This window comes from Rana temporaria, chromosome 6 (assembly GCF_905171775.1).
Source record: "Rana temporaria chromosome 6, aRanTem1.1, whole genome shotgun sequence".
Lineage (NCBI taxonomy): Eukaryota > Metazoa > Chordata > Amphibia > Anura > Ranidae > Rana > Rana temporaria.
This window is the reverse complement of record NC_053494.1, coordinates 2600167-2624403: the sequence shown is the minus strand read 5'-3', so window position 1 is coordinate 2624403 and position 24237 is coordinate 2600167. Positions and strand designations below refer to the sequence as shown.

The 24237-nt window shown below is 44.6% G+C and overlaps 3 protein-coding genes across 3 annotated transcripts; all 3 read right to left on the bottom strand.

The window, feature by feature from the left end:
- Window positions 1-1068: 1068 nt before the first annotated feature.
- On the bottom strand, window positions 1069-2295 carry LOC120942796 (taste receptor type 2 member 40-like). Its single transcript, XM_040355722.1, has one exon. It carries the CDS (start codon window positions 1990-1992, stop codon window positions 1069-1071), a length of 924 nt encoding a protein of 307 aa, XP_040211656.1. The 5' UTR covers window positions 1993-2295.
- A 1193-nt stretch (window positions 2296-3488) lies between these two features.
- On the bottom strand, window positions 3489-4268 carry LOC120942795 (taste receptor type 2 member 40-like). The gene has a single exon (XM_040355721.1). It carries the CDS (start codon window positions 4266-4268, stop codon window positions 3489-3491), a length of 780 nt encoding a protein of 259 aa, XP_040211655.1.
- Window positions 4269-5799: 1531 nt separating this feature from the next.
- Window positions 5800-6714, bottom strand: LOC120942794 (taste receptor type 2 member 40-like). Its single transcript, XM_040355720.1, has one exon. The coding sequence runs from the start codon at window positions 6712-6714 to the stop codon at window positions 5800-5802; it is 915 nt and encodes a 304-aa protein (XP_040211654.1).
- Window positions 6715-24237: the final 17523 nt, after the last annotated feature.

The window sequence follows — 24237 nt, the reverse complement described above, 5'->3', positions numbered from 1 at the left end:
GGGAGTAGTTCCGATGTGATTCTGAGCATGCGCACTGGAATACGTCCACGGGACGGCGCATGCGCGGTTCGTTTTAAGTACTTCTATGACGCTTGGCCCATCATTTGCATGGGGTCACGCCTCATTAGCATGGCTCACGCCCACTTCCACCTACGCTGGCTTACGCTGAGGAAACCCAGTGTATCTTTAAGAGCGAGTGGAAGCAAGTGCTTTGTGAATCCAGTGCTTGCCGCTCTGCGCTGCGCCGGCATAAATATGCGCCAATGTATGTAAATCCGGGCCATTATTATTAATATTATTATTATTATTATTATTATTATAATACAGGATTTATATAAAAGGGAGACAATACAGTTAGGCCCCCGTACACACGACCAAACATGTATGCTGAAACTGGTCCGCGGACCAGTTTCAGCATACATGTTCGGTCGTGTGTAGGCGCGAGCGGGCCGAATTCCAGCTAACATTTGCCCGCCGGGCCTTTTCCCAGCAGACAAATATTCCTGGACGTGTTTTAAAACCGTCCGCTGGAATCCTGCCCGCTCGGACATGTACGGTCATCAGTACAGACCTACCGTACATGTCCGAGCGCCCGCCGTCCCTCGCATGACTTCGACGCATGCCTGGAAGCCTTTAAATGGCAGGCCCGCCCACGTCGCCGCGTCATCACCGCGTCATCGTCGCGGCGACGACGCGGACATGCCCCGCGTATTGTTTACGCGCGGACTTCTGTACGATGGTTAGTACAGCCATCGTACAGAAGCCCTCTGGCAGACATGTACGGTGAAAATGGTCCGACGGACCGGTTTCATCGTACATGTTTGCTTGTTAGTACCCGGCCTTATATGTATCTTCTCAAAACTTCAGCCCCATTGTCAATGATAACCAGAACAAACAGAGAGGGGGGATGTCCCAAGAGGGGAACACAGACAAAAAATAAAATGTGACAGTAGATATCACCCTTCTACACTCCCTCTGACACTTTTAGATGATCTCTATCACACCAATTTCTATAATAAAAAGGTTATAGTGAATATTTAGAAATTCAAGTTAAAGAATCAATACAATTTAAGTCTCTTTGTTCCTTCGGCTTCTGGTCCAGAATCTTCTCAGAATGATTCTTCTCAGCTTGTTGCTGGCCTGGAAGATGATGGCGGCCTCCACCGATGGAGATAATAATTGTAAATTCCAATTGACTATTGTCAGTAACTGTGTGAACCCTAAGAAATTTCGAATATACATAAGTACATGAGCTATGCAGCAGAATAGGAAAACAAGAAATAAGAAGAAGATTGTCCTCAGTGCCGTGACATGAGCCTGAAGATTTGGACATGTTGATCCCGAGTCGTTATTCTTCACCCTCCAGACGTGTCTGAGCAGAAAGGAGAAAGTGAGGACCAGACACAGAAGATTGAGGCAGAATGGTACAACGCAGCCTAGGGCATTTGTAGGCACAAAATAGGAAAGACTGACATGGAACCTGATAACAGATTCTTCTGTACTGTTCTCAGAAGAATAGATAGAGCTTTCTGCATGGACAGCCCAAATGGCCGGGACACTCACAATGAACACCCCAAGTGCTGTCAGGAATAGAAGGTGACTCAGGAAATTGGACACAATTCTCTTTATCCAGATGAAGAACCCATAGCTGAGATTGGTGATGCTGGTACAGTAATGAGCCGAGAGCCAGAAGGTCAACCAGAAGCTGTAATATGTTAGGAAGTAAACTGATGCATTCAAAGACACATATACTTGCATAATGCATAATATTTCCAGAGAAAAGACATAGAGTATTGCCTGTAGACTCATCACACACTGGAAGATAATATTCACAATTCCCTTAGCCAGAAAGATCACATCGGAGGGACTCAACTTCCCTTTCTTTATGATGATGTCCAGGTTAACCATCACAATACAAGTGTTAGAAGGGATTGCCAAGACCAGTCCCATGACTGAAAAGATTAAAAGAGAGATGGAGTATGGAGACATCATGTTGAGGTTTGGTGTGATCTCCGGACAGAGATGACGGGACACGTCCAGTGATAGCAGACAGAATGATTTAATTAGAACTGGAATTTTGTAAATAGTCTTCAGAGATCCGTCTCATGATTGACTTTGCATAACGGGGATGGATTTCATTTCAACGCCGACATGTAAAGCACAGAACATCCCGTGTAATACAATCATCATTCTTCTTATACCAAAGTAACTACTTCAGGACTGGTGAATGTTTGTCCCTTATTGATCATTATGTAGGCTCAGCACTATAACTATTATGACCGAAAATATGATATATCAATGAGGGACAAACAAGACGTCCTATTGGCAGGGTTGTCTTAAAAATAACTGTTTTATATGTTTCATTTAATCAAATTATTTTCTTAGTCCTTTTTAAAGCAAATTTAGGAAAAATCCAGTTCCACAGTTGACTATTAAAAAAAAAAGAATCAAATTTAAAATAAAAATTCTGACTCCATTGGTCATGTCATGTCCATATATGGTCAATGATGTCACCTGAGAGACTTTACCCCTTTGTTTATATAAGTTGTCATTGATCTCGGTCCCTCAACACCTCCTGCCCTGTAGTAGACATGTGCACTGTCAAACAAATGTGTTCTTTTTCATTTAATTCCTTTTTTTTGGTTGTTTGGGTCATTCGTTATGATTGACATTTTGTAAATTCGTAAATTTGAAAATTTGTAAAGTCGTAAAGTTGAAAGATTGTAAATTCGTAAATTAAAAAATTCATAAATTTGAAAATACAGAAATTCAATAATTCAGAAATTCGAAAATACGAAAATAAGAAAGGAAATGAGAAAATTTGAAAGAACAAAAAGGCACAATTTGAAATAATAGCTAACTAACTATTAAATTATACATATTGGAAAGTCCTTTCAAATTTGGCTCTTAGTTAACGTAACGAATATGAATTTATCTGAAATTACCAATTATCCTGAAATAATGAATGCCGCATCTAAACAAATGGAATGGAATGAACTAATATTAAGAATAATAAAACGTTGTTATTATTATTGTTATTTATTATTATTAATTTGTTACGCCCATTCATTTAGATACGGAATTAATTATTTCGGAAAATTTGTAACTTCGGATAGATTCGTTTTTGTTAACTTTTCTAACAGCCAAATTTAAAAGGAAATTCCATCACCTATAATTTAATAGTTAGTAATGGTTAATTAATTATTAGTTAGTTATTATTTCGGATTTAAAAAAATTGGGGTCAGACTCAATCTGACACTTTTAGATGATCTCCATCACACCGATTTCTTTAATAAAAAGTTTATAGCGAATATTTAGAAATTCAAGTTAAAGAATCTCTACAATTTAAGTCTCTGTGTTCCTCTGGCTTCTGGTCCAGAATCTCTAGAATCTCCTCAGAATGATCCTTCTCAACTTGTTGCTGGCCTGGAAGATGATGGCGGCCTCCACCAATGGAGTCAAAAATCGTAAATTCAAATTGACAATTTTCAGTAACTGTGTGAACCCTGAGAAATCTCATGTACATGAGATATGCAGCAGGATGTGAAAACGAGAAGTAAGAAGAAGATTGTCCTCAGTCCCGTGACATGAGCCTGAAGATTTGGACGTGTTGATCCCGAGTCGTTATTCTTCACCCTCCAGACGTGTCTGAGAAGAAAGGAGGAAGTGAGGACCAGACACAGAAGATTGAGGCAGAATGGTACAACACAGCCTAGGGTGTTTGTGGGCACAAAATAGGAAAGACTGACATGGAACCTGATAACAGAGCCTTCTGTACTGTTCTCAGAAGAATAGATAGAGCTTTCTGCATGGACAGCCCAAATGGCCAGGACACTCACAATGAACATCCCAAGTGCTGTCAGGAATAGAAGGTGATTCAGGAAGTTGGATACAATTCTCTTTATCCAGATGAAGAACCCATAGCTGAGATTGATGATGCTGGTACAGTAATGAGCCGAGAGCCAGAAGGTCACCCAGAAGCTGTAATATGTTAGAAAGTAACCTGATGCATTCAAAGACACATATACTTGCATAATGTGTAATATTTCCAGAGACAAGATATAGAGCATTCCCCGTAGACTCATCAAACACTGGAGGAGAATATTCACAATTCCCTTCCCCAGAAAGATCACATCGGTGGAACTCAACTTCCCTTTTTTTCTGATGATGTCCAGATTACCCATCACAATACAAGTGTTAGAAGAGATTGCCAAGACCAGTCCCAAGACTGCCAAGACTAAAATGGATAAGAAGAACAGAGACATCATGTTGAGGTTTGGTGTGATCTCCGGACAGAGATGACAGGACACGTCCAGTGATAGCAGACAGAATGATAGAATTAGAGTTGGAATTATGGAAAAAGTCTTCAGAGATCCGTCTCATGATTGACTTTGCATAAATGTGATGGAATTAATTTCAATGCCGATATCTAAAGTACGGAACAACCGTGTAACACAATCATCATTCCTCTTATACCAAAGTACTTAACTACTTCAGGACTGGTGGCTGTTTGTCCCTTATTGATCATTATGTAGGCTCAGCACTATGACTATTATGACCATAAATATGATATATCAATGAGGGACAAACAAGGCTTTCTATTGGCAGGGTTGTCTTCAAAAACTGTACATGTTTATAGTATTTCATTGTCATTCAGTAGATAGTGGGTGTACATCCATGACTTTGAATAAACTATATTCTGTATTTTTTAAATTTTGTCTTAAATATGTTTTCTATATTTTTTTTTTATATTGACTCAAGCAAATATTCATATATTGCACCTTAAAAGTCCCATATCCTTCATAAAATAATTTCTCAATTTTTAGGGATGTTGTTGCCATATTCACTATAATTAATTTTATGCTGATTTCTGTCTACTCCTTTTGACCATATTACTTTCATGTCATATACAACATAATATGAAATTAGAAGAAATCTTTGCATAACGAGGGAGATTCCCTCCTCAAGAGTTGTCACCAGAACAGGTGTCCCCATTAGAAGATTTCTCCTCTATTCCTATTGTGGTGACAGCTTCAGATTTTGAACCTTCTCATAATTTTCGGACCCAGTGGCAATGATAACCAGGACAAACAGAGAGGGGGTGTTCCAAGAGGGGAACACAGACAAAAAGTAAAATGTGTCAGGAGAAATAACCCTTCTACTCTCCATATGACACTTTTAGATGATCTCTATAGCCCCATACACATTATCAGTTTTCCTGACAGTTTTCTCTTCAGGTTTACCAAAACCATTTAATATGAGGTCAAACCTCAAGAGTTTCAATTTGTATGCAATCAGGCAGGCCCTTGCACTACATGGTTTTGGTAAACCTGATGAGAAAACTGACAGGAAAACTGATAGTGTGTATGGGGCTTATAACACCGATTTCTATAACAAAAAGATTATAGTGAATATTTTGAAATTCAAGTTAAAGGGGTTGTAAAGGTTTGTTTTTTATTTTCTAAATAGGGTCCTTTAAGCTTGTGCATTGTTGGTTCACTTACCTTTTCCTTCCACTTCCCTTATAAATGTTTGTCTGAATTTCTCACTTCCTGTTTCTCCACAGTAAGCTTTCCACCATCATCCGAGTAGTGAAAAGTCATTTAGAACAGCTTACTGAACACCTTACTGAGGAGGAACAGGAAGTGATAAATTCAAACAATGATAACAAAGAAAAAAAAACATTTAGAATGGAAATGGAAGGAAAAGGTAAGTGAACCAACAATGCACAAGCTCAAAGGAACCTATTTAGAAAATAAAAAACAAACCTTTACAACCCCTTTAAAGAATCTCTACAATTTAAGTCTCTGTGTTCCTCCAGATTCTGGTCCAGAATCTTCTCAGAATGATCCTTCTCAGCTTGTTGCTGGCCTGGAAGATGATGGCGGCCTCCACCGATGGAGATAATAATCGTAAACTCCAATTGACTACTTTCATTAACTCTGAGGAGTTTCGATTATACAGAAGTACCTGAGATATACAGAAAAATGTGAACATGAGAAGTAAGAAGAAGATTGTCCTCAGTGCCGTGACATGAGCCTGAAGATTTGGACGTGTTGATCCCGAGTCGTTATTCTTCACCCTCCAGACGTGTCTGAGCAGAAAGGAGAAAGTGAGGACCAGACACAGAAGACTAAGGCAGAATGGAAGGATGCAGCCTAGGGCGTTTGTTGGCACAAAAAAGGAAAGACTGGCATGGAATCTGGCAACAGTGTCCTCTGTACTGTTCTCAGAAGAATAGATATGGCTTTCTGCATACACAGCCCAAATGGCCGGGACATTCACAATAAACATCCCAAGTGCTGTCAGGAACAGAAGGTGACTCAGGAAATTGGACACAATTCTATTTATCCAGATGAAGAACCCATAGCTGAGATTGGTGATGCTGGTACAGTAATGAGCCGAGAGCCAGAAGGTCAACCAGAAGCTGTAATATGTTAGGAAGCAAACTGATATAGTAATAGACACATAAACTTGTCTAATATATAAGATTTTTGAAAAAAAGACGTAGAGCATTGCCTGTAGACTCATCACACACTGGAGGAGAATATTCACAATTCCCTTCCCCAGAAAGATCACATCGGAGGGACTCAACTTCCCTTTCTTTCTGATGATGTCCAGATTGCCCATCACAATACAAGTGTTAGAAGGGATTGCCAAGACCAGTCCCAAGACCACACAGATTAAAAGCGCGATGAAGTCCGGAGATATCATGTTGAGATTTGGTGTGATCTCCAAACAGAGATGACGGGACACGTCCAGTGATAGCAGACAGAATGATAGAATTAGAGTTGGAATTATGGAAAAAACCTTCAGAGATCCGTCTCATGATTGACTTTGCATAACCGGGATGGATTTCATTGCAATGCCGACATCTAAAGCACGGAACATCCCGTGTAATACAATCTCTGACTCATTTCCATTATACTGAAATAATTCACCACTTCAGGACTGGCGGCTGTTGGTCCTTTTTTGAACATTTTATACATTTAGCTGTATTACTATTATGACCCTAAATATGATATATAAGTGAGGGACAAACAAGGCTTCCTATTGGGAGAACTAACAACTAAAAATAGCAACGATTTTGAAAAAAAACAATATTTATTACTTTTTGCTATAATAAATATGCCCAATTTTGTTTCCCTCAGTTTAGGCCGATACATATTCTTCTACATATTTTTGGCAAAAAAAAATCGCAATAAGCGTTTATTGATTGCATTGCGCAAAAGTTATAGCGTCTACAAAATATGGGGATAGAATTATGGCATTTTTTTTTTACTAGTAATGGTGGCGATCTGCGATTGCTGTGATATTGCGGCAGACATATCGGACACTTTTGACACTATTTTGGGACCATTCGCATTTATACAGCGAACAGTGCTATAAATATGCACTGATTACTGTATAAATGTGACTGGCAGGGAAGGGGTTAACACTAGGGGCAATAAAGGGGTAAAACGTGTTCCTTAGGGAGTGATTCTAACTGTAGGGGGGAGGAGACTGACTGGGAGGTGACCGATCGGTGTCACTACGTACAAGGGACACACCATCGGTCTCCTCTCCCTGACAGGATGTGGATCTCTGTATTTACACACATAGATCCACGTCCCTGCTCTGTGACGAGCAATCGCGGGTGCCCGGCGGACATCGCAGCCGCCGGGCAAGAGCATCTTGTCTCCAGTGATGCAGTGAGTGCGCACGCACGCCGCTGTTTGTGCACGCATGCTCTCCTTACTACAGGAAAACCCCTGGACGTCATATGACATCCCGCCCAGAGGGACGAAAGGTTCCTGCGGACGTCATATGACTATACGCCGGGCAGGAAGAGGTTAATAACAGAAAGGGGTCTATTTAAACAAAAATGTCTGACTCCATTGGTCATGTCATGTCCAAATACGGTCAATGATATCACCTGGGAGACATCACCCCTTTGTTTATTAAGGTTGTCATGGATCTGGTTTAGTGAGCCAGGATATATTAATGATTTATTATGTTATTTATTGTTAAGCTAGATTTGAATATATTTTCGCCTTGCTGGTAGTATGCTGACATTTTGATAAAATAATGTTCATATCTACTGAGTATTATAGGCTATCATGTGGTATTTTGACACTGCCTAACATCTTTATGCTGGCAAATACTCCGGACCTTGTTCTCTCCCCCACCGGTACGCCTTTCTAAAAATTTCAATAAAAATCCTTTTGTAAAAATAAGATGTCATTGGCAAAAATAGGCATATGTCGGCACTCAGGCTTCATGACTGATATGGATCCATATTGCTGATCAACAGGATTGATGATAGATTTACATTGTGGGACTTTTTTTAATTAAAAAGATTAGTAGTGAACTAGTAGGGGTACGCATTCACATGGGGAGCAGTATCTGGGTGACCCCATATTGTTAAAGAGGACCACCAGATTCAAGAAACGCACAACTGGACCATGGCTGTGAAGAAAAAGTCCATGTCCTCATCAACATGGGGACAAGGTGCTTTTCCAGGGGGTCCCCTCTGGCAAGGAGCCCCCTTTGTTAAATATATGTGGTTTGGTATGTGTAACGGTATGGCCCGTGGGACCCAGAGGCTCTTGAAGGATGTGGGGTACTCCTGTGTCAGCTTCACCAATGACTCTTGTGTCTAGGGTCATCCTATGTCCACTAGGGGCATAGGATGACTGAGAATTGATATCATGGATTACATGAGATGGGACAGTAATGATAATTCATGTATTGCAGGATATCTTGAAATATTACAAGTTGTTCATTCTGAACACAACAGGTCAATAGGAGAGTGTCTCCTTCAATGTGGAACATAGACTGTTGAGATGGTAATTGATGTTAATCACCTCCAGCTACCTGGCTGTAGTGATGAAAGCTTGCTGTGATTGCATTCTATTGTCTATTGTGTTAATTAAGCCTGGCTCCTAAGATATTTCATTGTGTGATGCTAACTAACCCTGTATTGTGTGAAAGTTCTATTGATGATAATATGTGTTGTGAGTTAACACAATCTAAAGGTCAGATGTCTGACTTATGTTCACTAAAGGGATGTGTATTGTGTATCAGGTGAGAATAGCTTATCGCGGAGTCAGAAAGTCTGTCTAAGATGTGGATTGAGGGGGACTCGTTAGCACCCATTGTGTGATGTTGTGGGTGGAGTGTGTCATTGTCCCTTTGATTCCTGCAGCATGCTTTCTAACTGTATATAAGAAACCTAAGTTTACCATTAAAGTGTCATTCTGTTTGGAACCAGAGAACAGAGCTGTGTCTCGATATTCTGGGATGAAATCCAATGGGTCCTGTCTGCTGGATTGTGGGGTGTCGGAAGCTGTCTTGGGTTGGTGGAATGGAATATCGTAACGGCGTTAACCCCTAACCGTTACAGTATGGTTCAAGAGGAGGGTGCTTACTCCTCCCCCTTGAAGGAGTTTTCTATTCACTGTAGTTCAAGAATGGTCCAATTTCATGTAAGTGACCAGCCTGCATGGTCAAGTGATGGGTGGCTTTGGCCCTCATCAACAAAACCTCCTATAGTGCAGATGGACTTCTTAGAAAACATACTGGCTGCAGGGAAAGCTACAAGTTCCAGTGCGTACTGTGCAAGCTCCAGGCTAGACTTCCAATTACTGTAGTCATTAAGCCCTTACATCTAGGATTGTCCACATTAGTGGTGGCTGGTGTTTTTTTGGGGGAGGGGCAGCAAACAACCACCCCCTGTTTGGCCGGTGGTACCCATCTTCCACTCTAGGTAGGTCGATCAGTCAGGGGTTCACCCCCGGGTCAGTCGGTCATCAAGCCTGGCACTTAACCCATCTAGGTTGCGGGCAGACAGCGGGCTGGTTGCGAGTGCCTACGGATGGTGGACAGTGTCTCCTGTATCCTCTCCTCATCTTGTGCATCATGGTGGCTTCCACAGTGCGTCTCCTCCCTCCTCTTCCTAGGCGTCCAATAGAATCACCTGTCCTATCAGCCAACCAGGTGATGGGTCTCAAGAAAAGGATCTGTGTGGCGATAGTGTATATTCATTCACTATTGTCACACAACTGGGTGGGCTCGGAGTGTTGTGCTCTGCACCCCGAGCCAACCCTATTTTGAAGCTTATTAGAGCCTCTCGCTTTTGAAGACTCACGTGCTTCTAAAAAAAAACAAAAAAACACTACCGATGAGAATCCATGGTCCGGCGCCCTGCTTGTAGATCAGGGGCAGGACACATGGATAGGGGGAGCGTCACCTTTTCACCCCTAATAGACAGGCCGCCACTGATCAACAACAGCCCTGGATTTGATTTATTTATCAAACATGTTTCAAATACTGCCGGTGAGTGCTGTCTGTACCTGGACCTGCGTACTGTGGCTTTCAAAACACTGAGCTAATTATTTGGTAGGGACCTAATGCTTATTTTATAATATTTATTATACAAAGGGTCTGGTATAGCATTTTAACCACCTACGGACCGCCCGCCGCAGGAATACGTCAATACTTTGAAGAGGAGTACAGTTGTTATGGTAGCAGCTATCTACCATAACCCCAGTATACACTTCTTTAGCAGAAGATTCTCTTTCAGATAAAAGTGGTCTCTGCGGCGGATACGCTGCAAGATCAATTTTATCGGCGTAGCCTTTGGCAGCGGTGGAGACAATCCGATCTGTTCCCTGCCTGGGTATGGAGACGAGTGAGGGGAGATGGATCTTGAATTTTCTTTAATTTTTGACACTTTTTTGTGAAATGGTAGAGGTACAATGTACCCGTTACCAATTAACATGGGGGGCAGGATCTGGGGGTCCCCTTGTTAAAGGCAGCTTCCAGATTCCGATAAGTCCCCCGCCCGCAAACCCCCACAACCACCGGGCAAGGGCTGTGGGGATGAGGCCCTTGTCCTCATCAACATGGGGACATGGTGCTTTGGGGTCCAGACACCAAAGCATCCTCCCCAAGTTGAGGGCATGGGGCCTGGTACGGTTCAGGAGGGGGGTGCTCTCTTGTCCACCTCTCTTTTCCTGTGATCTGCCAGGTTGCGTGCTTGGATAAGGGTCTGGTATGGATTTTGGGGGGACCCCTACGCCATTTTTTTTATTTTTCTCACGGGATTCCCCTTAAATCGATTTTGAGGGGGACCCCTACGCCATTTAAAAAAGTGGAGCAGGGTTCCCCTTAATATTCATACCAGACCTGAAGGGCCTCCACACATTTTTTTATTGAATTTTATCTGTATTGCCGAGACCTGACAATTAGCACTTTTGGTTTTTCATGTTTGTGTCCCATAGACTTTAACAGGGTTCCACGGCTTTCGATTTTTCCCTGAACTCAGCATATTGTTCGGTGTTCACCAGAACATCCAAACAACCAAAGTTCGGCCCAAACTTATGCTCGGGCCGAACTGTTCGCCAATCCCTAGTGGCAACCTATCACCGTACCACACTTGTATTCACTGAGCTCCTGAGAGTGACCCATTCTTTCACAAATGTTTGTAGAAGCCGTCTCCATGCCTGTGATTTTATGTGTGCAATTTGCTTTGTACCAAATTATTTTTTTAACAAATTTTATTAATTCATGAATTCGAAAATTTGTAAATTTGAAATTCGAAAATCTGAAAATTTTAAAATCTGAACTAATAACTTACTAATAATAACTTGACTATTACTAACCATACAATTATACGTATTGGAATTGCCTTTCAAATTTGGCTGTCAGTGAACGTAATGAATACAAATTTATACAAAATTCTGAACTATCTAAACTAATGGAATGTAACTAATTAATATTAATAAAAAACAATAATAATGTTAAAATTATTATTATTATTAATATTATTATTATTTGTTATTAATTTGTTCAGTTCCATTTGTTTAGATTCGTTATTTCAGATAACTCAAAACTTTGGATAAATTCGTATTTGTTACATTCACTAACAGCCAAATTTGAAAGGAAATTCCAAAACCTATAATTGAATAGTTTTCAAATTTTGGGGTTTTCAGATATTCTAATTTAGAATTTCAGAATGTTCTAATTTATAAATGTAATAGTTAGTAATAGTTAAGTTATTATTAATTAGTTATTATTTCAGATTTTCACATTTTTATTTTTTCAGATATTCCAGTTTAGAATTTCAGAATTCAGAATTTTCTAATGTATAGATTTAATAGTTAGTAATAGTTAAGATATTTATAATTAGTTATTATTTCAGATTTTCAGATTTTGGGGTTTTCAGATATTCCAATTTAGAATTTCAGAATTCCTACCCACGTGGGTACCTACCGGAGCATGATGGGACGGTGAGGCCTATATAAATGGGATGCAAGGCGCACTTCCATCATTGCAGTGACAAGAGGCGTCGAGTCAACATCGGAAGAAGGGAGAAGAAGAAAAGAGAAGAAGATGACGTCACAGAAGACCGCGCTGGCTGCCTGCTAGTAATTGAGCTAACACACGAAGATAGCAGGCAGCCAGCGCTGAAGGAGAAGGCACCGGACAGCTGGAGAAGAACCGGGGTGCGCCGAGTCAACAGCGGAGAGCGGCGAAGATAGAAGAAGACCCCCGGAGAGCGGAGAAGACCCCCCCGGAGAGCGGAGAAGACCCCCGGAGAGCGGAGAAGACCCCCGGAGAGTGGAAAAAAAAGCCCCCCCTGGTATTAGAGCTAAAGAAGACAGGGGGGGCCTCCGGAGCAGACTAATAAATGATTTTAAAAACCCTTGTGTTGTGTGTTTAATAACTATCACTTTGCCTCCAGGTGAATGGGTAGGGGTACGATGTACCCCATATCCATTCACTTAGGGTGGGGGGCCGGTATCTGGGGGCCCCCTTATTTGAGGGGACTCCCAGATTCCGATAAGCCCCCGCCCGCAGACCCCGACAACCAACGGCCAGGGTTGTCGGGAAGAGGTCCTGTCCTCATCAACATGGGGACAGGGTGCTCTGGGGTGGGGGGGCCCGCAGTGCGCCCCCCTGCCCCAGAGCACCCAACCCCCCCATGTTGAGGGCATGCGGCCTGGCACGGCTCAGGAGGGGGGGCGCTCGCTCGTCCCCACTCCCATTCCTGGCCGGCCGGGTAGCGTGCTTTGGATACGGGTCTGGTATGGATTGTAGGGGGACCCCCTACGTCGATTTTTTGGTGTAGGGGGGTCTCCTTACAACCCATACCAGACCTAAGGGCCTGGTATGCTCCTGGGGGGGAACCCATGCCGTTTTTTTATTTGAAAATTGGCATGGAGTTCTCCCTCTCAGGAATGCATGCCAAGCGACGCTGTCAATTTTTTTTGTTTTTATTTGTTTTCCCGGCGCATATTTTTTTTTTCACCCGTCGCAACTTTATTGTCCCGTCGCTATCCACAAAGCCCGGCGTAAATTACGTTTGCGCGCTGCCCGTCGGGAAAAATGACGTCATACGCATGCGCAGTACGTCCGGTGCGGGAGCGCGCCTCATTTGAATAGGAATCACCCCCTCGAGCAGACGACCGCCTTGCGACGGAGGCACTTAAGTTACACGGCGTGTAATTTCTAGGTAAGTGCTTTGTGGATCGGGCACTTAGGTAGAAATTTAACGCCTGTGTAACTTAACTGCTGAAAGTTAAGTTAGGCAGGTTTTTTGAGAATTTGGCCCAATAATCGTAAAGTCCAGGTGACCCTATCTATCGGGTCTGTGTACTGTGGGTTTTTTGAAAAAAATAAGCACCTGCAGCATGATGAAGGAGGTGAACATGAGAGATAAGAAGAAGATTGTCCTCAATGCCGTGACATGAGCCTGAAGATTTGGACGTGTTGATCCCGAGTCGTTATTCTTCACCCTCCAGACGTGTCTGAGCAGAAAGGAGAAAGTGAGGACCAGACACAGAAGACTAAGGCAGAATGGAAGAATGACGCCTAGGAAGGTCACAGGGACAAAATATGAGAGACTGACGTGATAAATTATGTAGGTAGCAGGGGCTTCTGTACTGTTCTTAGCAGACTGAATATAACTTTCTTCACTGAAAGCCTGGACGACCAGGACACTCATAACGAATGTCACAAGTGCTGTCAGGAATAGAAGGTGACTCAGGAAATTGGACACAATTCTCTTTATCCAGATGAAGAACCCATAGCTGAGATTGGTGATGCTGGTACAGTAATGAGCCGAGAGCCAGAAGGTCAACCAGAAGCTGTAGTAGGTTAGGAAGTGATATCTTAGCAACTAAACGTAGGTCTCTGATGTACGAGGACTGGACTTCAGGAGACAAGACAAGGTACAATCCCTGGAGAACCAACAAGAAAGGGAGAAGAAAGGGAGAATCAGATTCACAATTCCCTTCCCCAGAAAGATCACATCGGAGGGACTCAACTTCCCTTTCTTTCTGATGATCTCCAGATTACCCATCACAATACAAGTGTTAGAAGGGATTGCCAAGACCAGTCTCAAGACTGAGGAGACAAACATGGATAAGAAGTCTGGAGACGTCGGGCTGGATTCACGAAGAGCCGCGCATCTTTCTGCCGGCGTAGCGCATCTCATATGCGCTACGCCGACGTAACATAGAGAGGCAAGAACAGTATTCACAAAGCACTTGCTCCCTTTGTTGCGCCGGCGTAACGTAAATTGGCCGGCGTAAGCCCGCCTAATTCAAAGTAGGAAGGTAGTGGGTGTGATCTATTCAAATGAACTGTGACCCCATGCAAATGATGGTCCGAACGAACGGCGCATGCGCCGTACCGTGGACGCATCCCAGTGCGCATGCTCAGAATCACGTCTAAACTACTCCATAAGATACGTTGACATGAGCGTGACGTAAGCTACACCCAGCCCTATTCATGTAGTCCTACGTAAACAATGTAAAATTCGATGGCTGTTCCGTCGTTCATACTTTTGCATGGCTTGCGCCTCCTATATGGTGGAATAACTTTACGCCGGACGTACGCCTTACGTAAACAGCGTAGATTACAGCGACGGGCGCAAGTACGTTCGTAAATCGGCGTATCTCGGTAATTTGCATATTCGACGCATAAATCAATGGAAGCGCCCCTTGCGCCCAGCGTAAATATGCGCCCAAGATACGACGGCGTAGGAGACTTACGTCGGTCGGATGGAGCCAAAATTCAGGCGTATCTTATTTCAAGAATCAGGCGCAGAGATACGACGGCGCATCTGAGCGCTTACGCTGCGTATATAAAGATACGTCGGCGTAAGTGCTTTCTGAATCCGGCCCATCATGTTGAGATTTGGTGTGATGTCCGGACAGAGATGACGGGACACGTCCAGTGATAGTAGACAGAATGATAGAATTAGAGTTGGAATTATGAAAAAAGCCTTCAGAGATCCATCTCATGATTGACTTTGCAAAACCGGGATGGATTTCATTGCAATGCCGACATCTAAATCACGGAGCAACACGTGTAAACAGTTTTTAAATGATTACCATGATACCAATATATTTAACCATTTCAGGGATGAAGGTTGTTTCTTCTTTTACTGACCATTTTGTACGTTCAGCAGTCTGACTATTATTTTTTTTTACAAAGAAAAATGGGGCTAGAGTCACAGACAAAGTACGCCGGAGTATCTGCTGATACTCCGGCGTACTTTCAAATTTGCCGCGTCGAATCTTTATTTTGAATTCACAAACAAGATACGATGGCATTTGGCTAAGATCCGACAGGCGTACGCCTTCGGATCTTAGGATGCAATACTTTGGCGCCCGCTAGATGGAGTTTGCGTAGTTTTCCGCGTTGGGTATGCTAATTAGCTGTTTACGGCGATCCACAAAGTTACGCGCGGTCGTCGCATTCTCTTACGTCGTCGCTAGTCAGCTTTTCCCGGCGTAAAGTTACGGCTTCTATTTCATGGCTTATATTTAGACAGCCCATGTTAAAGTATGGCCGTCGTTCCCGGGTCGAATTTCAATATTTTTTTTTTGCGTAAGTCGTCCGGGAATACGAAAGTATGTAACGCACGTCGCCGTTCAAAACATTTCGTCGGGGCGATGTCATTTCGTGCAAAGCACGGCGGGAAATTTACAAATGAAGCTTGCGCCGGACACCTTTACGCTACGCCGCCGCAAGTTTACAGGCAAGTGCTTTGTGAATCAAGCACTTACGCTGAAAACTTGCAGCGGTGTAACGTAAAGGCGATATGTTACGCCGCCGCAGATGTCTGTGAATCTAGCCCATGGTCTTGTGGAGAAGTATAAAGCAGGGTTAGGTCATAAAAAAAATCTCCCAAGCTTTGAAGATCTCACGGAGCTTCTGTTCAATCCATCATCGGAAAATGGAAAGAGTATGGCACAACTGCAAACCTACCAAGACATGGCCGTCCACCTAAACTGACCGGGCCGGGCAAGGAGAGCATTCATTAGAGAAGCAGCCAAGAGGCCCATGGTAACTCTGGAGGAGCTGCAGAGATCCACAGCTCAGGGGGGAGAATCTGTCCCCAGGACAACTATTAGTGGTCTTTCCACAAATCTGCCCTTTATGGAAGAGTGACAAGAAGAAAGACATTGGGGAAAGAAAGACATAAGAAGTCCTGTTTGTAGTTTGTGAGAAGCCATGTGGGGGAGGGGACACAGCAAACATGTGGAAGAAGGTGCTCTGGTCACATGACACCAAAACTAAACTATTTGGCCTAAAAGAAAAATGCTATGGTTACTGGTCCAAATGATTTGGACCAGTGCACAAAGCAAGGTCCATAAAGACACGGATGTGCGAGTTTGGGGTGGAGTAACTTGACTGGCGTGCACAGCGTCCTGACCTCAACCCGATAGAACACCTTTGGGGTGAATTAGAGCAGAGACTGCAAGCCAGACCTTCTCCCCCAACATCAGTGCCTAACCTCACAAATGTGCTTCTGGAAGAACGGTCAAACATTCCCATAGACACCCTCCTAAACCTTGTGGACAGCCTTCCCAGAAGAGTTGGAGCTGTTATAGCTGCAAAGGGCGGGGCCAACTCAATATTGAACCGTACGTGCTAAGACTGGGATGTTATTAACGTTTATGTGTGTGTAAAGGCAGGAGTCCCAATACTTTTGAGGCTTACCTGTAGCTAAAAGCAATATCTCCTAAACCTACACGTTTTAGGAGATATTCACCTTGCATGAAGGCGCTGACGTCAGCGGTGCATGCGCATTGAAGGCCCGGCGAAGGTTCGGCGTATCATGCCGGACCTTGCCAGCGGGAGTGACGTCTTCGTGGCTCTGGCCACTCACAGCGCCAAAGTCATGAACCCTTGAAGAAATGCACAGGTGGAAATATCAGCTCCCTTGGCGTTGACCGGGATGTGATGCGGGGACTTCGTTCTAAGGTAAGTATTTCATAAAGAGCTAGCTCATTATGCCTTTGCCTTACAGGTTTTTTTTTTTGTTTGTTTCAGGCGACATGGAGTGGAGATGTAAACCTTCTCCATAGAGAATCTGTCAGGGAAATGGTCGTGGAAGTACAAGCAATCTTGCCAGTAGAAGAAATGGCCGAAGGCTGTGTCAGGGAAATGGCCGTGGAAGTACTGGCAATCTTGCCAGTAGAAGAAATGGCCGCCAGAGGCACATCATGTGACAGGTGGATCCCCCTGCTGGCCTATAAAAGGCTGCCATTGTCTGACCCAAATTGCTGGATTGTTGTCAGCTTCCTGTGTTCCTGTGTCTGTTACCTTGTAACTCCTGGCTTGACCTCTGCTTTTGGCTTGACCTGTGATCCCGATTATTTCCTCGCTCTGACCTTGGCTTGGCTGACTATTCTTCGATCCACTGCCCACTGTTTATGACCCAGCTTGCTTCTGTTTGCTCTTGGACTGCCTCCTGGTATATGACCTCTGGGCTGGCTGCGAACCCTGCTCCTGGTTTATCCTGCACACGCCTAGTCAGGACTTCTTCTTGCATGGCTACTGACATCACTACCCAGTGCACCCCAGCTACATTCTGCTTACCAGCCTGTTGCAGCACTACTGGCAACCCGTGCACCTTTGGGCACCGTATCCCCTGTATCACTCCCAGGGAAGCGCTGCACTTAGCCGCAAGGGGCGCCCTCTCTGCCACTCAGCCTCATATCAGAGACTTGACAGAATAATTTTCAGGCGACATGGAGTGGAGATGTGAACCTTCTCCATAGAGAATCATTTTCAGGCGACATGGAGTGGAGATGTGAACCTTTTCCATAGAGAATCATTGAATATACATCATTTATAAAAATAGAAATTGTGCCCATCCTCCAGGCTGACCCCATAGAGGAGCTTCTGGAGATCTTGCTAAGCATCTCTCTACCCTCTACAGTGCACTTTTGAGTAAGGATTCCTCCAAGATGGAGAGATTGTGGGATGCTTGGCATAGGGACATACCCTCATTGGACAGGGAGGGCTGGGAAGACTGCCTGGATTATGGCCCTAAGCTGGTCATTGCATCCAGGGATAAGCTTGCCCAGGTTAAATTCCCCCAGAGAATATACTACACTCCCCAAAAACTCCATTGCATATTCCCCCACAGAGACCCCATGTGCCCCAAATGTAAAACTCAAGTTGGTACTTTCCTCCACATGTTTTGGGACTGCCCCGTCATAGCGTCCTATTGGTCATAGGTGTTCAGTGAACTCAATATGAGGCTGCAGCAGTCCCTCCAGGTTTTACCTGAACTGGCCCTGTTAGGGGTTCACGAGGATGCGCAGCGTTCTCACTATATAAATATTACTGATCTCCTACCTTTTATTTTATGCTAAAAAAGAGATTCTTTTGAAATGGATTGTCCCCTCCCCCCGTCCCTTTCCTCCTGGGAAGCACAGATCAAGGCGGCCTTGCCTATGTATATGTAATCGGCGCCTTTTCGTAGTACTGCGTTCCACGCTGGAGCGCATACGGCGACTGCGCAATGACGTCATCGCCTGGCACCGCGTGCGTTCCATCATGGAACGCGGAAGTGACGAGCATAATTACGCTCTATTCGGCACATATGTCTCTGCACTATAAACAAAGGGCCATATTCCCGTAGATTTCCGGCGGGCGTTGCGTAAGCCATTTACACTACGCCGCCCCAACCTACAGGAGCAAGTGCTGTATTCCCCAAACACTTGCTCCGTAGTTTGGGGCGGCGTAGTGTAATTGGCCCGGCGTATCCCCGCGTAATTCCAAGGGGGCGGCTTGTATTTAAATTAAGCGCGCCCCCGTTTCGATTGAACTGCGCATGCGCCGGGCTAAAAATAGCCCAGTGCGCATGCTCCAGTTCTCGGCGGAAAACGTCAATGACGCCGACGTGTGCGTCATTGACGTAAAGTCGTATTCAAGAACGACTTAGGGAAACGACGTACCCGACGGGAAAAGACGACGCGGACCCGACGCCATACTTAACATACTTACCCCTCATATAGCAGGGGTAACCTTACGCTTACGCAAACGACGTAAGCGACGGTTACGCGACACGAATTTGTTCGGGAATCGGCGTATCAGGCTCATTTACATAAACAAATGAGACCTGAACGTAAACGCCACCTAGCGGCCGGCTGGGTAATTACATTTAAGATCCGACAGTGTAAGTGACTTACACATGTCGGATCTTCAGCGTATCTATGCGAAAATGATTCTAGGAATCACTCGCATAGATACGCGGGTCAAAAAAGAGAGATACGACGGAGTATCCTGAGATACTCCGTCGTAACTATACTCAGAATATGGCCCAAAGCGTGTAGTATACACACTGTTCTATTATTGTCAGCCGTAGCCGGCAAAGCTACAAATTACAGGTACCATCGATCCCCAAGCTGCAGACCATGCCATGCTGGACCCATACCAACATCTACTCAATGCCTACACTGGATCCACGCTGCCATACATAGAGCCTATGCTGGGGACAGCCTAAAGATATCTTCCTTCTCTGGACCCTGCACTACAGAATCCCTTGCAGCTAAGATACTACAACACTCATCCTCTGCAAACGGATAAGTAGCAATCATGTCTCTTATACTGCTCATATATTCCTTTAACCAAGTACTGTATTTGAATCTAGCTTACTAAATACTAACATACTGGTTGGTATTACTTAGTGTATCCTCAGTGCCGCGCTGTGGAATATCTTAAAGGGACATACACTCTCAAATCAGCTAAGCTATACTTGCCTCTCTTATGCAAATATTACTTGTCTACAATATTCTTGTTTGCTACGTGCTTGACATATGTTGTTAAAAGTATATGGGCTTATGCCCAAAATTTCTGAACATGTTCGCTCTAGTATATTCATGCTAACGGTTGTAGGTATTTTATACCTGCTCCCTTAGTAGCCCAACACATTCCTTTATGTTAAGTGATATGATGTAGAGAACCCCCAAACTCCTGTTCTCTGATTGGAGTGGCGCCTGGGGTCCCGTACTGATAATCACTTGCATAGAGAAGTGCACTGGAATCATTAATGCATTTCTACCCCTTGATCCTTATTGTAATTTTCTATGCTAAGTGGTTGAAGGCATGTTGTAATACCTCCATTCTTAGTAGCTCAACGCATTCCTATATGTGAGAGAGATGATGTAGTGAACCCCCAAACTCCTGTGTTCTGATTGGAGTGACGCCTGGGGTCCAATACTGAAATCTCACATAACATAGGCAGGTGCATTGAATTCTTTCCTTAACTGCAGTTGTGGTTCACTCACGTTCACCATAGTTTGTGACAGAATAATAGAACCTTATCATGAACCCAGTGGAACTCACTAATCATGTTGTCACCCTTACTCAAAAGGTAGACGCTCTTGCTCAAACTGTACAAACTTTGCAAGTGGAGAATCAATCCCTGCAAGAATTAGTTGCTCAGAACCCAAATGTGCTTCTGAACCAAAGGTAAATCAACCCTTACCTTTTACTGGTGACCGAAAGACCTACAGAGAATTAATTAATGCATGTAAATTAATGTTTGAACTTCGGCCCCGCACCTTCCCCAATGATAGGGTTAAGGTGCTTACTCTTATATCCTATTAAAGTGGAGAACCTTGTGCTTGGGCAAATACCTACATACAAAAAGAGGATCCAATCCTAAATTCTTGTCCACAAATTTTGGCAACTATGTCCTTGCTTTATGATGATTTTAATAAGCAACTCACTGCTGAAAATGCGATTAGGGATCTCAAACAAGGTAGACGACCAGTTAATGTCTTCATAGAGGAATTCCAGAAGTGGGCCATTGAAACTGAGTGGAATGATGTCACTCTGCGTAACCAATTTTGTTGCTGCCTTTCCAAACCACTCAAGGAAGAGTTGGCTAGAGCAGATCTCCCTCAAACTCTTAATGACATCATACAGTGTTCTATCACTATAGATCGTAGGTTAAGAGAGAGACAAGCTGGGGGCGTGACTTGCGCGTGCACGTGAATGGACGCTTAAGCGGTGAGCTCCGCTATCCAGACCGGGCATCCAGCGACTACCGGGTGAATCCGCCGCGATTTCAGGCACCACAATACCGGACTTACCTCCCCCGAGTCCCGCCAGCACGATGACCCGCAAACGGACGCAAGAACGCGGCCCACGGAAGCTGGATTCGTTCTCCTTCCAGCCCCGCCGGAAAGCCCAAGATGGCGCCGACGGATCCTCAGCACGGCAGATGCTGGCCTACACAGATCTCCCTGCAGCCCATCCACAAGATCGGAACCTCCTGCTACAGCATCCCTTCCCTCCTGACACCTCGCCTGCTACGCCGGGGACACAGAGCCCAGCCAAGTCGAAGATGCGGATGGATCACTCCTCACAGGCCTCAGTCACAGTGAGTACGGGCCTACACAATGACGCAGCCATCTCCTCCCTGCAGTCCTCTATTGCTCAGTTCCCAACCACGGGGCAACCGGTGCTAGACACCACAATGAAGGACATGCTTATGACACTGCAATCCTCCCTAATGTCTAACCTGTCATCGCTGATTAACACATTTTCTCTAGAAATGAAGCACATGGACAATAGGGTGCAATTCATAGAACACAAGATGGAGGACTGTACTGAAACAGTCAATGAGCTAGTAGACGCATATTCTGAACAAAAAGATGACAATTTATGGATCAAAGCGAAGCTCGCGGACCTCGAGGACCGCTCTAGACGCAATAACCTTAAAATGCGCGGGGTCCCAGAGTCTGTCCAACCCAAAGAGCTACACGCCTTTGCCAGTACTATGTTCTCCAGCATGCTCCCTGACCTCACACCTATTGAACTCACTATTGACCGTATCCATAGGCTCCCTAAGCCCCGCCATCTTGAGGCTGACGTGCCCCGGGATGTCCTCTTAAGAGTACACTTCTTTCAAGCTAAGGAACACATCCTAATGAAAGCGAGGGAGCTCTCCCCACTTCCCGCACCGTACTCAGACATCCAGCTGTATGCAGACTTGTCCCAGTACACGCTCCAGATGAGGAGGCAGCTCAAGACCGTCACTAAGGCCTTGCACAACCACAAGATCATTTACAAATGGCGACACCCGGCGACCATACTGGTTACCCATAACGGCATACCTCATACCATTTCTACCCTGGAAGGGGGCATGAAACTCCTACATGCCTGGGGAATCCTGCCGGAACCCCCCCACGGTCCACCTGAACAAAACAGGCTCCCCAATCCGTTTACCTTCGGATCTGACAAGAGGAAAACCCAGCTGCACAACCCGAGACAGCCTCGCTGAGCAACTTCTCTGTCCGGTCTGGACATGCGATTTACCAACCGCTCACTGAACTTTCCCCAGAACTTAGTCAGCTGCTCGAATAGAGCTGTCTCTTGCTGACCTTTTTGGTTGAATCCTCCTGGAGGGTTCATATTGTTCTCTCGCTCTATTGTTTTACCCGCATTTTTATTTTTAATTTTTATTTTTTCATTTGTGTCTACTGCTGTATCTGCTCTCCCTAGCTCAGACGACTGTGCATTGATCACCCTTCGTTAATACCTGTGACCATCTCGCTTACTCCGAAAGCACAGACTGCCTTACTTGAATCGCTGCAGGTAATCACCTCTTGCCTTTGTCTCCTGACTTCTAGCTACTCAGCACTGCCCTGGAATCTGACCTGCTCGAACACTATCCTCTCGGCCATCACCGTCCACTTCCCTCGGATCTGAGCTGACCCCGTCCGCAACTGTAAGTTCTTTTTATTGTACACACTCTCTCACCACGGTAAATGGGGATCAAAATTCTATCCCTGAATGCCAAGGGTCTGAATCACCCCGCGAAAAGGGCATCTTTATGGAAGTCAGCACTTGCCCACAACTGTGACATTCTATGCGTCCAAGAGACCCACTTTGCCCTGAATGCTTCCCCCAAATGTACCCACAAGCAGTTCCCTCATGTGTTCCACGCCCAGTTCTCTAAAAAGCAACGGGGAGTGATGATCGCCATCAGGGACTCTGTCCAGTTTCAGCTACATCAAAGTGCCACTGACCCAGATGGTCGCTACGTTTTTTTGAACTGTGAGATCAACAACGTCCCTTACACTCTGGTTTCCCTGTATGTTCCGAATCAGGGTCAAATGACCTTTATCAGAAAAACATGGAAGGCAGTTCGGAAGTTCCAAACAGGACACCTGCTTGTATGTGGGGACTTTAATAAGGTCCCTAATAACGCCATAGACTCCACTGCCGGACCCCAGAGGCGCCCCTCCACTTTGGATGCATTTGTTTCCTCTAATGATATGTATGACGTGTGGAGGTGTTGTCATGCGAGCGAGAGGGACTTCACATTCCTGTCGCCCTGTCATAACACCTACTCGCGAATTGACCTTTTTTTGGCTGATCACTGGCTGTTGCAAAGAATCTCGGGCTCTGATATCCACACCACCACCTGGTCAGACCATGCCCCCATTAGCCTTACTATTTCTGATAATTCCTCCCACCCCACCTCCTACATTTGGAGAGCCAACAATTATCTCCTAAATACTCCTCGTTACTCCAATCCCATCAAGCAAAGCTTAGAAGAGTACTTCTCACTTAACCAATCCTCCGTATCTGACCCGGTGGTGGTGTGGTCTGCACACAAGGCTGTGGTAAGGGGGGTCTTCCTCCAAATGGGGGCTAGAGCAAAACGTCACAGGACTCAACAGATAGATGACCTCACCACCACCCTGACCGCAGCAGAGGCCCTTAACAAGACTAACCCCTCCCCGACCCTGCAGTCCAAAATATTCACACTAAGACATGACCTACGAGCCATCCTTCTCGAAAAACATGAGAAATCATACAAGTTGCTCAAAGCCACTTCATACTCCACAGGGAACAAGGCTAACAAAGCCATGTCCCTCCGAATCAAAGGACATAGGAAAAAAACTAAGATCCCATACATACTCCACCCCC

What these genes read in the sequence shown, in the direction of transcription:
- LOC120942796 (XM_040355722.1), bottom strand. Translation starts at nt 1,992, where the DNA reads ATGATGTCTCCATACTCCATCTCTCTTTTAATCTTTTCAGTCATGGGA.
- LOC120942795 (XM_040355721.1), bottom strand. Translation starts at nt 4,268, where the DNA reads ATGATGTCTCTGTTCTTCTTATCCATTTTAGTCTTGGCAGTCTTGGGA.
- LOC120942794 (XM_040355720.1), bottom strand. Translation starts at nt 6,714, where the DNA reads ATGATATCTCCGGACTTCATCGCGCTTTTAATCTGTGTGGTCTTGGGA.